The sequence below is a fragment of the Amia ocellicauda genome, chromosome 3 (genome assembly GCF_036373705.1).
Source record: "Amia ocellicauda isolate fAmiCal2 chromosome 3, fAmiCal2.hap1, whole genome shotgun sequence".
Classification (NCBI taxonomy): domain Eukaryota; kingdom Metazoa; phylum Chordata; class Actinopteri; order Amiiformes; family Amiidae; genus Amia; species Amia ocellicauda.
In genome coordinates, this window is record NC_089852.1 from 7056200 (window position 1) to 7073585 (window position 17386).

General features: G+C 35.3%; 1 protein-coding gene across 1 annotated transcript in view; it reads right to left on the reverse strand.

The window, feature by feature from the left end:
- Window positions 1–498: 498 nt before the first annotated feature.
- Window positions 499–17386, reverse strand: part of adamts9 (ADAM metallopeptidase with thrombospondin type 1 motif, 9) — a 50405-nt gene continuing 33517 nt past the window's right edge. The window contains exons 29-40 of the mRNA XM_066697991.1: window positions 14534–14701; window positions 10711–10887; window positions 8102–8272; window positions 7559–7753; window positions 7071–7200; window positions 6865–6959; window positions 6385–6479; window positions 6165–6298; window positions 4339–4430; window positions 3044–3148; window positions 1045–1152; window positions 499–672 (exon numbers count right to left, since the gene is read on the reverse strand). Of these exons, the coding sequence (XP_066554088.1) occupies window positions 1063–1152; window positions 3044–3148; window positions 4339–4430; window positions 6165–6298; window positions 6385–6479; window positions 6865–6959; window positions 7071–7200; window positions 7559–7753; window positions 8102–8272; window positions 10711–10887; window positions 14534–14701 (1452 nt within the window). The 3' untranslated portion in view covers window positions 499–672; window positions 1045–1062. The remainder of the gene's footprint in view (window positions 673–1044; window positions 1153–3043; window positions 3149–4338; window positions 4431–6164; window positions 6299–6384; window positions 6480–6864; window positions 6960–7070; window positions 7201–7558; window positions 7754–8101; window positions 8273–10710; window positions 10888–14533; window positions 14702–17386) is intronic.

Sequence of the window (17386 nt, forward strand, 5' to 3'; positions counted from 1 at the left end):
AGTGGGGCATGTACATGATTTGCTTTAATATTCATCCTTTTCCAGAAGATTAAAGGCAACATTAAAGTGATCTTTCAAACACCCAAACATTCAGGTTGCTAGTAGTTTGTTTGTATTTGCCACTGCAATCCAGTTGAGAAATGCAAGCCTTGGCTCTCGCCCCATTTGTTTCTGTACTACGAGGGCCTGTGCAATGTTGCTTTGAGGGCAGCCATTCCTATGTGTAATGTACAAAGATCTGCTAAATGTTTTGCTTTGCAGCTCATTAAATCAACTGTACATCTGAAAAGCCTGAATGAGCATCCCTAATATGATAAAAAAATACAAAATAAATTAAATCACAGCAAACAGTACTCTTTGGTAATTGTAACTTCCCTGTCAACATAATCAACATTGGTGATATCAGCATCTCAGTACAAAACAAGTTGTATGCATATATATATATATATATATATATATATATATATATATATATATATATATATATATATATATATATATATATATATGCATGACATAAAAAAATATATGTAAATAAAATAAATAAATTTAATAATATACAATATTTACACCCTGCTCATTCACTATATGTACACACTGCACACAGTAGAGGTAATTTAGAAGTCTTCGAATGGTAGCACCTCTGGAAGATTTTTGCCACTTGAGAAGCACCTGCAATAAATCGTGAAAACACATCACCTGAGAGTGAACAGATTAGATGCCGATAAAACTAAAATAAAATTGCATCAACTTTGTAAGAAAGGAACAACTAAACACATAGACTTGGAATTGACTGAACACTTTCAGTTTAATTGTGCTCTCTCTCTCTCTCTCTCTCTCTCTCTCTCTCTATATATATATATATATATATATATATATATATATATATATATGTTGCTGCTGCTGCTGCTGATGATGATGATAAATATATATGTAAACAGTCAGTAGAGAGTTCATTCCTGGGTTAAGCACAGGTAGTGCATTGAAACTGACTTTTTTTTCTTGACATCCAAAAATTGCTAGAATATAGTGAATAATTCAAACCTTATACATCTTCTGGATTTACAGCACTTTAATTTGGAAGCCCAAGCCCGACGATGGTGTGCATTTTCCACAGTACCCCCCACATTTTCCTGTCACTTTTCTGCCATCCTGTGGATACAAAAGACATTGCAGCCTCTTGTTAAACTGTGCTCTGGCTTCATTCGTGCTTTCCGAGCTCTGCAGCGCCGCCTAGTCCCTGAACCCGGAGTGGAGCTGGGCACTTGTCTGAACAGAACCAGCGTACGATGCTGGGCCTGGAGTCAGGGCAACCAGTTGTAGCCAGCACTCAGGAGTCTATTTATTGTGCAAAATTAGTACATTATTACAAACATACACACGTACATATATATATATTTCTGAAGTTTCTTAAACATCGACACCACCAGTTTTAACAGATATATATTACAGATTATACTAACAACTAAAATATCTGAATCTTTGTTCTGAATTGTGATACTACACTGCAGTTTCAAACTGAAAACTCATTACACTATACATCATTGTATTACACCAATCATACACCTACCCTTGCATTTGTTCTTAAAATAGGCAACAAACAACACATATCTATGTTAACTAATTAGAAACATAAACCAAACCCCAGTGAAAGTCTACAAGTACTGGGGAGTCTAACCCTATGCCAAACAAAAATGTAACCCTATTTTAAAACCGGCTACTCACTTTAGCCAAATGAGTTAAGTGAACTAATAAATGAACTAACCGTAATCCTTGCTACCTTCAATTGAATCCCTAATGAAACCTCACTATGCTGTTGCCTTTCCATTGACCACCAACCCCACAGTTTGAGGACCTCTGATCTAAACAGTTTTTTTCCTAGAAATAACGATCTCCTCATAAATGCCCTTCAAACATCAAACATAAAATAACTATCTTTCAGTCTGTACCCACTTCAAATCTCCTCAAACATATAGTGCCTTGAGGTGCTCTCCCTTTCTCCTGCCAAAAGCAGACATTTTCTGATTAACATTACAAAGGCCAACTGCTAAATGTTTTGCTTTGCAGCTCATTATGCCAAGTGTCCTCAAAGGAGATATTTAAGGTACTGGAAAGGAATGTCTGAGAAAATTAAGACTTGGTCTTTTGCCCAGAGGCAAAGCTAAAACTTTGTGTGGCACAATTTCCTGAGTTTCTCACCCAGTCAGAGGGAACTTTAGAAATATATGTTCCACTACGTTTACAAAGAAGAAAAAAGTACTTTGGAACATAAATTAACTCAGACTTTCATTTAAATGTAATACCCTCAAATGTACTATTCTTTGAAAAATTAGCGACAAAAGCATTACCCCTACCAAGGTTTCCACTTTGTCTCACTTGACTTCTTTAATCCCACATTCAGTCACTGACATGTTCTGCTTAATTTTGTAGCAAAGGGACTAAAAGGATTACAGAAAATCTTTAAATTCAGTGAGCTGTTGTTTCCTTAAACTCTATAGGTGTTCGCTGCAGATCAAATAATCAGTTGATTTTGAGGCCCCTGAAAGGTCACCTGGGGTAACTTTCTGCATTGTTTGCTTAATCCATTCATTAGGATCAAACATCAATGCAGGAGAGCAATAGGCTGGAAACAGCTTCCTGGACAATAACCCAGTGGAATATAGAAATGGGGGGAAAAAATATTATTATAACTCATGGTAAATAGAGGATTGTTTTATGGTATTATACAATATACCACAACAAAAATGTATATATCAGATGTAGGAAAGTAACAATTCAATAATTGTATTGTATGTTAATTTTGGGTATTGATTGGCATACTTGACTTCTGAATAATTTGTGTGCGCTTTTATAACATTGTGACTTTAAAATTATAATCTTAGACCTAAATACATGTGCATAGTTGCATTCAAGAAGAAAACCTATTATGATCTTCTTGGATCTTTGTGATTTAAATTATTTTTCATATCAGCTCTTTAAAGTTTGTTGGTAGGCAATCACTCAACTATCCGAAGGAACAAACCCAATTTTACCTCCATCTTACCTGTGATTTATGTATGTCAGCCACGGCATAGTTTCCTTGGGAAATCCATTTGGTTTCTTCGGCTATTTGAAATCCTGTCCCTGCCAGGTTAACGCTGAAACGACCCTTTATATCAGTGGAACAAACACAACAAATATTTTAGACATTCTCTTTCGATTTAAATTGATTAAATAAACATAATAAAAATAAATAAATCATTGATATTCCTCATTATTTCCAATAGGGGGCAGCAGTGTTGTTTGTATGCTGTTAAATACACCTACACTTTATCTGGCAGTCACAGGAAAATATTAGAATCCTAATTTCTTGTTACTTAGACCATTATTATTATTTAAATGAGCTAAAACCAGTAGCACTGCATTGTTGTTGTTTTTTTCAGATCTTAGTAACATACTTTTTGATTGTTAAAAGAAAAAAAACTATTTAAACTTCATAATATGTTTTGTAAATTGCATCCTTCTAACAAATACAAGATACATGTATACTTGATTAAATGAAAGAAAAGCTGTTTTCCTATCAAAAAAAATATAATAATACTGGATTATTTATGAAAAACACATTTCTTTTTTTACATCACAGAATAAAGAGTTTCTTTCAATTGAATGCAGAGGAGTACAATTTCAGGAGGGACCAAAGGTTATTCACCACTCATTGTATCCACCATTACATTGAGTGAAGGGTGCTGGTTTGTTTTCTATAAACAACAGCTGTCTGCAGCTCTTCTATAATATCTCATTCAACACAGCAGCAGATGAAAATGAAAACCAGTCAATTTTACCACCGAGACCTAAAAAATGTTTTTCAATATTGCCGTACATGTGTCTATCATGTGTAGTTGTCTCCAAGGAAAATAACAGATGCTGCACAATAAAGGAACAAACCAAAGGAAGATTGCACATTTTTGTTTAAACAGTGAAAGGATTCAGCCGTGGTTAAACCAGAGTTGCGTGTTTGTCTGTTTTCTTTTGTTATTCATTTGGTGAAATAGAAATGGACGGTCACAGTGGATTCTTTCCAACTATAAAGAAACTATCTAGCCTCAAGCACCGTTTTGTCTTTCAATCCCCACTGATGAAAACTGTCATTACATTGAGTTTGGATGTTACAGTGCATATTGCCTTTTATAGTACTTTTCAGAGAATTAATATTCACTTTTTAACCCCTGTCATGAAAACATACTGACTAACTTTCCTAATGTTGATTTAAAACACATACTTTCTTGAAACCTGAAAGAGTGGAGAATGTTTTCTGGTGCTGGAAAAGGTGCAGTAATAGTCTTAACTTAGCCCACTTACCTGTGGACACCTGGCCGCACTATAACAGTCCCCAGCTGTTGCGAATGGGACATGATGACCTTCATGGGTAAATGCAAACTGCCAGTCTGTGGCTGTAAAAAAAATACACTTACCATGCAGCTATCAACTGACTTCCCAAGCTAAAGCTCAATCAAATGTTTAACACATTAAGATAATGATGCTTAATACATTCTTGCTGCCTATGCAAAAATAATATGGAAAAAAACCATTATATCCAACATGTACAATATGCCTTCCAAAAGATAATATCCTGTCTTGGGTTTTGGCCCCTAAAATACTTAATTATAAGTATAACCACTGCATTTTAGGGGCAATTTAAATTAACCTCAGTCTCATATAGCTCTGGATCTTTAATTGTTAACTCCTCTACATCTATAAAATACATCTTGAACCAATTAACCCATTCATGCTTATGTTTAATTAAATGTATGCATGATCAATATAAAGATATGTTTCTTGTTTAGTCAGTTTAGAATAAAAGCCTTCCAATGTTTACTTGATTGTATAACTTGGGCTACATCTATCATATCATTTGAACACAACACTAAAAGTGGACACGCTGTTATCAAAACTGTAATGTACACTTTTACAGCAAGTACATGTCTCCATATCTCCCTCCCCTCATCGGCTTTCCAAGTCTGACAGCTTCTGACATTAAACTGCCAACTGGATGAATTATTACACAACATTATCCCCTGTGTTAAGTCCTTATATTTTAAACCCACCATTTAGTGGACAATTTACACAACCAGTCAAATTACTGAAAACCATTGTCTGGAAACCATTCTAGTTCTGGTTACATTTTAATTTTGAACTGACCCCCCCCCCCTAAAATAACAAAGTATACAAGGAGTCCCTATTGTTGTTTGTATAGTTTGTATAGTTTTCACATAAAGTTTATTTTATTGGAGCTATGTTGGTTGCTGTTAATTCTGTCAGCAGGCTGGTGTATAATGTGTAGTGTAATGTGTATAGATACCTGTGATATGCATTTCATTTTTTCAGATGTTGTATTTCTGCAGGAATGCAATCTCATGCCTTAAACAAATGTCTTTGACATTTTAACTGAAATTATTACATTTAAACAAATAAATAAATCATAATATTAGCACTTTTCATACATGACTGTCTCAGGTTTAGTGATTTGACTACACAGCTAATTCATTTGAATTTGATTTGAGATTAGGACCATTACTTAGGTCAAATGTGATAAAACAGGAGGCAGGGTAATAACACATAATCTTCCAAAAGAGGGCGATTAAGCTGTTAAGCTTTTAACATTTTGCTAGGCCATACATTTAAACACCTAGTAAAAGACGACATGTTAATGCTGTATCCCGAACAGATGTGAAATCTGTGAGCAGGACCAGAATTTCAGAGCGATTGGACCTCTCAGCCTCACCATGGATCCACTATTTAAAACTGGGGACACGCTATACAATAAGGTACCATGATTCCTCATGAATTAATATATGAATACCACAGGATAAACACATGAATATGTCATGCACTTCATCTGAGATCTTATGTTAATGACATGTACAGCAGGCTCAGGGTTAGAGTAAGTGGGGGTTCATGTGCTCACCATCATAACTCAGATTATGTTCATGATGTACTGATGTTTAAATCCTATGGTATTCATATATTAATTAATGAGGATCATGATAACCTATTGTAAAGTGTTACCACAATTGGTAACGTTCTGAAATGGAAAATGGGGTTTTCTGAATTGTATACAGCTGTATTCATTGAAGTCACATTTTGTGTCATTTCAAAATGAAAGGGCAAGGGCTTTGTTTACTCACTTATTATGAGCATTTTGCTGAGATCCAGTCTCACTTTACTGAACGTAGAGAGACCAGCCGCAGTGTAATCTCTCCTGCAGTGGCAATCTTCCCGCCGGCTTCCATTATACGGGCACTCTGTGGGATTATTGAGCCTAAATCACAGAGACATATCAATGGTAGAGTTTCAAAGGCATAACTGTCAAGTATTACTTATAAAATACTAGAAACAGGTTCTTACCTAAAACCAAAGACTTCAGAGAAATTCTCGGTGTCACCTGACAGCAACGTTAAATACTCCCTTGGACTGTCGGAATGCATTCCAGCACAGTAAATCTGAAAGCAAAGAAAAACAGCAGAGACCAGAGAAAGGAAATTTAAAGCCCTTCAGAAGCACTGCCATACAAAACACATTATAACTGCTGAAAAATGCAATGACATATTGACTGCAGAAGAGGTCATTCAGGCCAATATTCAAGGACAGAGGTTAAAAGTGAATACTCCACCTCTGATCTTACACAAACTGGGGGATGAAATATGGGTATTTTTATTCAAGTGGATGAGTGTCAACATCAGACTTCTTCCCATTTATAATTTACTGCAATGTTGAGGCCAACAGGACCACCTTGTGTTTACATTGCTTCCTTTTACGACTTTCTAAAGATTTCAGAATATATCTCGTGGTGCACATGAGTGTGATAAAAACACAGCGATGAACCACCTGAAGGGCTTTTCCTTGTACATCGAGAAGCTGCTCCCCGTCTTCAGTAACACCACTCAGTCTTTGTAAATCTCGGCAGTTTCTAGGGAACTCACCTAAAACCAATAGAATTTATTGTTTTTAATAATTCCTAAGCAGATCAATAAGCCATTTTAAAATAATATGAATTTGTATTTCTTGAACAAGGACGATATCACAGGACTCACAGGCCAGGAGTCGGCACACTTTCGTGTCCTCTGGCTTCCCGCTTGGTGGACACTCATCGCTGTTCTTGCCATCAGTGGTCAAACACTGAACTGTCCTTTCTGTCACACCTTCTCCGCAGGTTGCAGAACACTTTGGAAAAAATCATAAAAAAATCACCATAGCAGAACACGAAAAACAAATACATAAAAATAAACATAGTTTCTGCCCCACATTACAAAAAACCCACCAGCCGCCCCTGAATAGTACAAATATAATTTATAATATAAATGTGTGAATCTTCCATATGCACAGCACGACACTAATTATTATTATTATTATTTATTTATTAGCAGATGCCCTTGTCCAGGGGGCGACTTACAAAATAACACTAATACACAAGACAAGAGGGATACGAAGGTTTGGAAATGTTGGTCAGTGACGTAGCCGACATTGATAATGGTTTGCGTAAGAATCGCTTGAAAACAAGCCCAGAACAAAATGCACGTACAGGTCCCCAGTTGCCCACTCTCCAGGACTGTGTAGCAGGGCAGCGCACAGGATTGCAGTCTTGAAGGTTGGCTGGTGGCGGGCCCGGACAGCTGATGGATGGCTGATACCCATATTCATAATTGTCCTTCCCACTGTGCACGTCACTGCAGGAGACCAGTCTTCTCTGGTACCCCTGGCCACAGCTCACCGAACACTAGAATCATTTTAGACAGACACAGTGATTATACAGAGCTGTAGTATGGTGAGATAAAAAAGAAAACCATAGTCAGGATTGTGGATGTCTTGGATACTACTCTTTAATGACTTCTGCTGTGAAACAAGCTCTTTCTTACTTGGCCTTCAGCCTTTCAGGTCAAGGTAAACAAAATTATTAAACATTATTTTACTTTATTTTCCAAAAGATTCATTCAGAATAATGCTTTTATACAACAGGGGCTGCATTTGATTGTGGTATCAAAACTGGAATGGTCCACATTAGAAAAGTAAGACACATTCTTGACAGGAAGATACTACATTTATACAGTCGTGTGAAACGACTCACCTCTGACCATTCCCCAGTGATCCAGATGAACTCACATGGATGAGTGTTACAACTTTCGATATCAAGAGGTTTGTTTTGTGAATTGCAGTATGTCTCGTGAACCTCCTCCTTGTTCTGATTTAGACAAACAACCTTTCGCTCTCTGCTTCCAGAGCCACAGCTTTGACTGCACTAAAACAGTACCAAATGGGAAAACACATTAGTCATTACTCTTCTGTATATATAATTTATGTAAAGATATAGGACATTTTTTATTATTTACTTTATAGACAGAATTGAAATACAAGAACAGGGCTACTTGAGTGAGACACTGAACTAAGGACATACGCACAGTCCTAAACTGCATCACTAATGACATCCGTAGTTTATGTTTAGATAAGGTATTACGTGTTCCAGTCACATTAACTGCATCATTACCTGATCTTAGTTTTTTGTACTTAAACTAAAATCCAGAGTAACATCTTGTTGCAAATGGTTACTCATGTGTAAGAGATGTAAAGGCTTTGCGTCAAACGCACTTGTAAACTACTTCAGTTAGATGAATACATGCCAGCTGTTCAGTATTATACTTCACAATTAGCTTTGCCAGACAACATCAGTACTTCTCCAATTCAAAAACTTGCTAACAGTGCTTGTATGTTCTGATGTTGAAAATGCAAATACTCGAGTCTTAGTTTCATCTCTAAAAGTTATTCTACAGTTCAGATTACAACATACCATGATCTGTAGCTACTGTTTGGACTCAGATTTTGAAAATGACAATACAGGTTTTTTTTTAAAACAAAGCACGGTGTCATGGCAACTTTGAAAATATAAATGGTTGTAGATTGTAAATGGATGTAGCTCCCCACTCGGGATTCGAACTGCATCACAACAGGAGACTTGCATTCACATAGAATCTCCAATATCAGCGGCACAAACAGCTGATTTCCAATGAACAATTGTGGCTTATTTTTAGTTGCTAGTTTCTTCCATTGATACATGTAGCCACTATGAGTTTTGTAGCTGGTACATCATAGTTTTTAATCTGCGCCACTACACATAACCCAGCTAACACACATTGCCACAATGTTATTTCAACGTAATTATTATTATTATTATTATTATTAATAATAATAATAATAATAATAATAATAATAATAATAACTACACAGCTTTCATCAATGGCGGCTTTGTTTTTTATTTTATAATTTTTTCTTCTACTCATATTTGTAACTGCTACGAAGTATAGGCTTGTAGTTTTGTGTCAGCGGGGAGATGAATGCTGTGGATTTACACCACGGAGCGGCAGATCGCTGTATTTATCTGCTTTATTGACCCATCGCTGCTTCTCTTCAATTTCAGACACTGTGATTGGCTCGCGCTGCCAGCTCATCTTGGAAGCCACGCAGCAAAACATGTCTCCTCCCCGTTCACAGGTCCTCATATTTTAGATTTAATTCAGCGAGGAGCTGAGCTGCAAAATTCCCTCATTGCGACTCTTCTGCAACTTTTCACGCTCGCACCTTGCGAACATTTTTGATTTAATCCTGCCCTAACTGTTTTCCATGCACGGCAGGGGAACGTGACACAAAACTCATGACAATGCACTTCTGCGATGCATCACAGTGACTTCCACCACCATCAAGATTAATTAACAGGGAGGAATGCAATAACCTGTTTCTTGGAATTGTGTTTTTCACAAGTTGTAAGTTTTCAGAGCCTATACCCTTTGTGGCTAAGAAACCCTAAAACGCTCAGTGAAGAAACATGACCCACCTAACATCTGACAACAAGTAGGGCTTCTATAATTACCTCCAGCTGCTGAACGTGGCAATGAAGGGGGGTGGACTGGGGGTTTCTGGACTAATTAGACATTTTGTTAAGTACTATAATTTCAAACTGTTTGGTCACCTAGATTTAGAGCTTCCTGCAGATTTTTAAAACAATTTTAACAAAACATTTTTTGAATCTATATTTCAACTGTGAGTTTTGTTTTCCTTTATAGATATCCCTGAAGAGTGATAAAGTTCACAACAGTAAACACAGACTTCCTATGAACTAAAAATGGCAGTACATTAACTTTTAAGTGACATAGATATATTTGATTAAAAAGTAAGCATAACATTTTATGATTAATTGTTATAGCTTTACAATATTTATCTGGAAATAATTATGTGTTTATGGAATTCATAAGTAAAAAACAATAGTTTTGTCTGCTTGAATACATTTTGTGCATGTTAGAATTTGAAAACTGAAAAGTTTAATGACAATTTAATGGAATGGAAATTCATATAAAGAAATTAATGAAGTAATGAAGTAAATTTGTATAACTTATTATTAAACCTCAGGAGTTAAATCAATTGCAAGTGCAGGGGGAAAAAAAGATCATCTGATTTTCATCATGAGCAGACTGCCCATGCAACCCCCCCCCCGAGCTGCTAAGTCTACAAACCCTCTGGCTATTCGACAAACCTCTTCTGAAGCAAGCTGTGGTTTGGTCCAAGTTTTCAGCTCACACCTCACTTAATCAGCAACATGACACTGCTGCACGTCACAGAGACAGAGGCTTTTCCACTTGTTTATTTTGAATAGCGCACAGTCTGTCTCACACAGACCTTCACACTTACTTCTCGCCACTCTTCCTCGCTCCACCTGTAGACAGAGGGGCAGTCGGCAGCCTGACAGGGCTGCGTGCTCAGCGGTTTGGCAGATTGCTGGCACTCCGACTCCTCTGAGCTCCTCTGGTTCCCAACCTGGCAAAAAACCTCTCTCTGCTGAACGCCTCTCCCACACGATGAGGAGCACTATGCGAGGGAAAGGTAAGATCAGATTCTACCTCTAATTTGTGGTTCACTTGTCATTGGCCTGACCAAGATAACTGTATTATTATATTAAATTAATAATAACAATATACAATGTATTACTTCTTTTTAAAGGTGCACCTTACATGTGAAATGTTTTTGAATAAGGTTTTGTGAGCAACAAAGGAACAAAAGCAAAGTTTGCTGCATTTCTAATCAGCTACGCAGCACTGAAAACAAAAGTGCAAAGATTTCAAGGTCTAACAAAGTTCGTTCTAAGAAGTATCATATATTCAGCAAACTTTAGGGTTTATTTAATATAATGACTGTATATATATTCAGTATTGCAGTAATGTTAGGTAAAGGTTACAACAGCGTTTCTTGATGGTATATTATCATCTTATTACACTTGTTCTTCAATTACTTGAATTAGTCTTCAGCTAACCAAGACATACCATACATTACACTGAAAGAAGAACTATACAGACCAATTTAGAGCTCTCTTAAAAGAAACAGACAACACTGTCCTTGCCCACATCAAGAATGTGATGAATTTCATGTTGTTTGTTTTAAGTTGAAATTGTGTCTTTTTAAGCATTTCATTAAAAAATAAAAACACTATTCATTGAAATGGCTTCTGTGATTTTAGTCAGTAAAATGAGTGTGCTGTATCTATTGACATTCATCACATAAAATAACATATTCAGTGTTTTCTTAGATTTTGTGATTCAATTTGTTAATGCTACTGTGAACAATATCAGCACTTTTGGAGAGAAGAAAAAACACCAAATACTGCGGTTACAGACACCAAAAGGATTGAGTGCAAAATTGGTTAGTGCTTTAGAAGGGGCCATGCTGAGGTCTCACTCTTTTCCAGACACCGGCAATAGGACCTTACAGTGTAAATTACAAAGTGTGCATTGCCCATACCTGCATTCTCACTAATAAAGAGCAGACTGTTTGATAGGCATTAAAAACCATGTGTCGGAAGCAGTAACCTCTGAAAATAACCAATAATATATATTGATTATCCAGTTAAAGGTTATAATCATTATTAATGTTATTCTTTTTATTATTATATTTTGTCTAAACAGCTTTAACCATGACGTAAGAGCATGGCATGACATACATCGACTCTAGAAGATGCTGGTAACTATTTTTAAATGTTATTTTCTTCAGTGCATCTATCTTTTGCAATGTCTTCTGATCTACTAATGCTTTTCTAATAATGTAATTTTAATCAGGATTGAATGTGGATTCTCTGTGATTAATACTTAAAGTCCACAGAATGCTTTGTGGAAAAATATCAAACTTTTTTTAAACCCAACACCTAGAATTTAAGGAGTGTGAATATCTAAAAATCCAAAAGATACATGAAAAGCATGAGCACAAATGAATTGTACATAAATCAATTATATTTTCTTGCAGGTGTACTGTATGTCAAACACACATATACACACATCTGCTATTACTAATGTTCTAACTCTTAATTATTTTTTTCCATGCTGTGTGCAGGGGAGGCAATGCTGGCAGACCTCCATCATTAGTACTTCTTAAATGAACGTAGAACTATGTGAAATACCGTTGGCCCACCCACCTGTCTAAAGCTGTTATGCACAAAAGCATCAAAAGACCAATTAAAGGAGGAAACTGTAAACAAATCCATATAAAATGCAGGGGCTAAGGAATGCTATATTAGAGTTCCAAGATTAAAACGAAGCAAGATAATGATTACTGACATGCAGAAAACATCACTTACACACAGATATAAAGAAGCAATGACGGAACCCAGGAATGTGTCGACTACAACTAAAAAGCATATATAGGTATAATCACAGCATATATATATGAGAGGATATTATAAGCAGTTTTCCGTGTATTTAAGAAGTATTGGAATGTAAGCATCATAATGTAAATCTTTCCACTGAAATATTTAAATAATATTTATATTTAAATAATTTAATATATATTAAATATAGCATATAATACAAGTAAACAAAGTTTCCAATTTTCAAGTACAGATATGTAAACAAAGTATTTTGTTTGCTATTGAAACACATCTGTATAAAGAAAGCTGGCATTAATTACACACCATGGAGTATATTTGTATGATAATAACAGCTCTTGAGATTGAAGAAAGAAACAATAGTTAAATATTTTGCTTGTTTTCTTTAATTTTCTGTTCTTTTCAAATACTATACAATTTAAAATACTTAAGAGTAATGTGATATGTTAGAGAATTGTATCACATTCCTTATCTTGAATTTATGTTACATTTACAACGACATAAATTGCTATATATTTATAACAAATGTATATTTTCAAAAACAAAAAACTTTCAGCTGAAACTATTTCAAACAAATCCTAGAAATGTTTTGTGATTCCCTGAGACCAATATGCTCTTCCCTCTTTCATCATCTCCATGATGTAAACTACAGCTAAATCAAACAGAAATGCTTTTTCAGAAAATGTACCAAAACTACATAATCATTTTTATCTTGTGTCTCTCTTTAATAGCAGTACACAAATAAAAGAATCCTGATGCATCATATTACTGTCTTTCCTATAATGTTGCATGCAATGTTGCATAATTGGTTATGAAGCAGAAGAACAGAATCACTATATGTTGAATATAATTATGTGCAGTGATATATATATATATATATATATATATATATGCATGCAAATAAATTGTGTAATATTGTTTGATCAACTTTCAAATACCTAATGCATGTTAATAATGTATTCCTTTTACAGTATAAACTTGTTTCATTCATGCAGACTCATATAAAAGTAATGTTATGCTTTTTAGATGAGCTGAGGAGCCCCCTCTCATTCATAAACTTTCTTATAAATGTGTTATGGATTTAATGATAGGATGTTTTCAAATGTCTTACTTCACCCTGGGTTAGATTCTCCCTATGGGAACAATACCCAGCAGTGTAGTTCCTCTTGACACATTACTTAAACACCAGCGAATTTAAAGTACATACATATGACTTCCTGCTACCACTAACTACATTTGTTTTCAACATCTGATGTGTCCTGCAAATCTCCAAGCCTGCTCCAAAACAACCTCTCATGAGCCACAAAATATCACTTGAGATCCCAATTAAAGGTATGGTCTGCAGATGTTTTGGGTTTGGGCAGAAGATATGAAATGTACCTGGTTTCCAGATGTTTATGCCACATAATGGGGATACAGTCCAGTCTAATATGGTAAGTGGATTATTTCTGGCAGGACACACATCTGTTTACAACAGATGTTTCTTATTCAAAGCACAGCTAGATGTTGACTGTATTTAACCTCATGGAAGCTCTAATGAAAGAAAGCAGACAGCTCTACTGCCCCAGTAAGCTCCTAGTCAAAGAGAGGAGATGGGGACATGAGACATCCAAATCCTATAACGTTGAATTATTATAAATAAATTAACATAAACCACATACTGCATGAAGAAAAATATCTACCAGTTGCCAAACGTGAAAACAAACTGAATTTAACCACACAGAAAAAAGAGTACAGTGACCTCAATATCATTATAATCCTTTGAACACTGTCAACACCTTGAAGATTTTAAAAAATGTGCATTTCAAAATTTCGCTTTAAGAGCTCAAACAGCATCAAGGTAAGCTTATGGGAAATATTTACCTGTCCCCAAATTTCCGTTTTCCATTTTGGACACCGCCCCCCTCGGCACCGCCTTTGCTTGCTTGGTTTGGCCAGATGTTTACAGCTCTCCTCCGGTACAGGTTTCCCAGATTTGCTCATGCAAACAACTCTGCGGTATTTGTATCCTTTCCCACAAGATACAGAGCACTGAAGAAAGGAAAAAGAGTAACAATTTCACTGTCCAGTTTCACAAAGCATTTGATAGCTTAATTACATTTATTTTGATTGGTGATAGGATGTATTGTGTTATTTATTAGAGAGTAATTAAAACAATTCACTCAATCTAATATAAATTGTTTTCCACCCAATTAACTACAACAGGTTGTAATATAAAAACAAAATGTTTACAAAGGAAATGTTTACAACACTGATTATACACATACAACATTAACAAGGAAGAAGATTTATATTGCCTGATTTCACAAAGGTGGGTATGCAAAATACTGAGATAATAATGTTGTTAAAACACCCATGCTTATGTTTATTTCCAAGCAGCATCACCAACAGCTAAGGTAACATTCACATGCAGTACCATGCAGCTTTAAGGTTGCAGTGAACATATTACAGCTAGTGCCAAGAGTAAATCAGTAGGTATCGTAATTGAAAGCTTTGTTGTAAGTCAACCGACTGCAACCTTTTCCCGCAGGTTCACTGAACTTCTAAAAGCCTAACGCCTTCTGACAAGCCCCACTTTGATTTCAGATTTTAAGTTTTCAGTTAAGATCCGAGAATCAAAGCGGTGGAGACGTGGATTTAACATGACAGATCCTTGTTGAACAAGTGTGTTACCCAGTGTTACCCTCGGTGAATACTTTGCATTTCACTTGCTGAAACGTCACACAACTTATTACATGGTATATCAGAAAAGAAAAGATTGTAACTCCTAGCAGTCCATAGTCTTTAGTTGTTTTGTTGTTTTTGTAAATGTTGTTATGAGACTTTAATGAAAATAAATAACTTGCATTAATGATTATTTTAAGTATCACAAGTATAACAATAAAAGTGTAGCTGCCTTTTGGAACAATGTTAAACAAAAAGTACAATTAGTTGGAAATTATGCTGAAATGCTGGTATCACCTACTTCTGCTTTTTATATATAAATTAACAATGTATGAGCCCTCAGATAAATATATCATTTATATGTATTTGTACTTTCAGCACAGCGTTTCTATTAATTTCCCTTGATTCACAAATGCAAGAGAAAGGCTTGGACTGCTACTCAATATTTAAAATCCTTTCACAGAAAAAAAAAAAAGTTACAGAGATGATCCCATAGACATAAAAATAAAAGTACTAAGATAACTTGATCATTGTATTATAAGAAACAAACACAAACATAATACATTGGCATTCCATTAATGCCCCCCCCCCCCCCATATTTTTGGAGGTGATTGTAATTAGAATACAATACACAGCATTTTTCGTATGATCATTGAACTCACACTAAACGTGTAAAACTCACTGGACACACTCATTTGAATAAGTTCAACAATGTTTTTTTATTGATTTTTTAATAACTTTCAACATTTCAGCGCATTATGGTCCCGTCCCTGCAAAGCATGCATTTTCTCATAAAAGAAATATCAAAACTATTTCAGTGTGTGGATTCTTGGGCTAGATGCTTATGCTGAGATTTTTTAAGAGCAGCATTAGATCCAGTTCAAACATCCCCAGGCCCTTTGAATCCAGCATTTTCACACAGATGTGTCCCACATGCAGGAACAAACTGTATGAAAGGGCACTTCAGCCACGGGTAGTGATTTATGTACAAAAAGACATTGCTGAGGTTTGACCCGAATAATCCTGTTTCTGAAGATGCAGCTGGAAGAACCAGTTACTTCAGGAAACTCAACATGGGAACAATAAGTTATTTTTAATTAATGTTCTTCAGTAACCTATTTCTTCTGCTACTTTTTCCAATATGTTTTATTAAAAAAAAAAATATGGAATTGTTCCCTAGATAGAATAGTCAGGTACCCACAATCTGACAATACCTATGCTTTAAGCAATAACTCCACCTCAAGTTAAAGGTAACACATTCCACTGTTCATTTGCTATTTTTAATAAAATACACAAAATAACGTCCTGATGGAAAACGCATTGCCTCTCTCTTGATTGTGTTTATTCAAATGGGTCTACACTGGGGTTCAGTTTACACTCAACACTGTAGCTTTAAAGATTTATTTTTCTTAGTGAAATTATTTGAAATGGAGATGCATTGAACATCTCACAGTTTCATTTAAATGGATTTTATGTTGTATATACTCCACATAAATCACTCACTGAGGTAAGTTGCATTTTACTTTTCATTACATAAGGTTAACTGCTTTTGATTATTCTGTCATTGACTGTGTGGTCTGCCCTATCCTTGAAATTAAGCAGACCAACTCTAAACATCATCCATGCACTACTTTGAAAAATCTACAGTAACAGAGACTGTAATTGTGTCTAGCTTAATAAAAGTCAGTCCCCTAGTTTTGAATTTATATATGTATACATTCTCTGAGTAGAACTACACTATAGGCTATATATATATATATATATATATATATATATATATATAGTATCAAGTGCAAAACTGTAACAACTTTTAAAGGTTATAACATTAAAGGTTACACAGCATGTTGTATACATTTTAGCAAACACTCTTGCCAAATATTAAACTCAATATTCCACACACATCCTCCTGTTACTGTGTATGTGACTTTTGAAATCTATGCTCTAGACTAATTACATTGTTGTAGGCTATTTGTAACCATACAATCAACATCTTCATAATTTGTCAATTCTTTTCTCAAGTCAGTTTATTTTGTTCACATTGTGAACAAACAA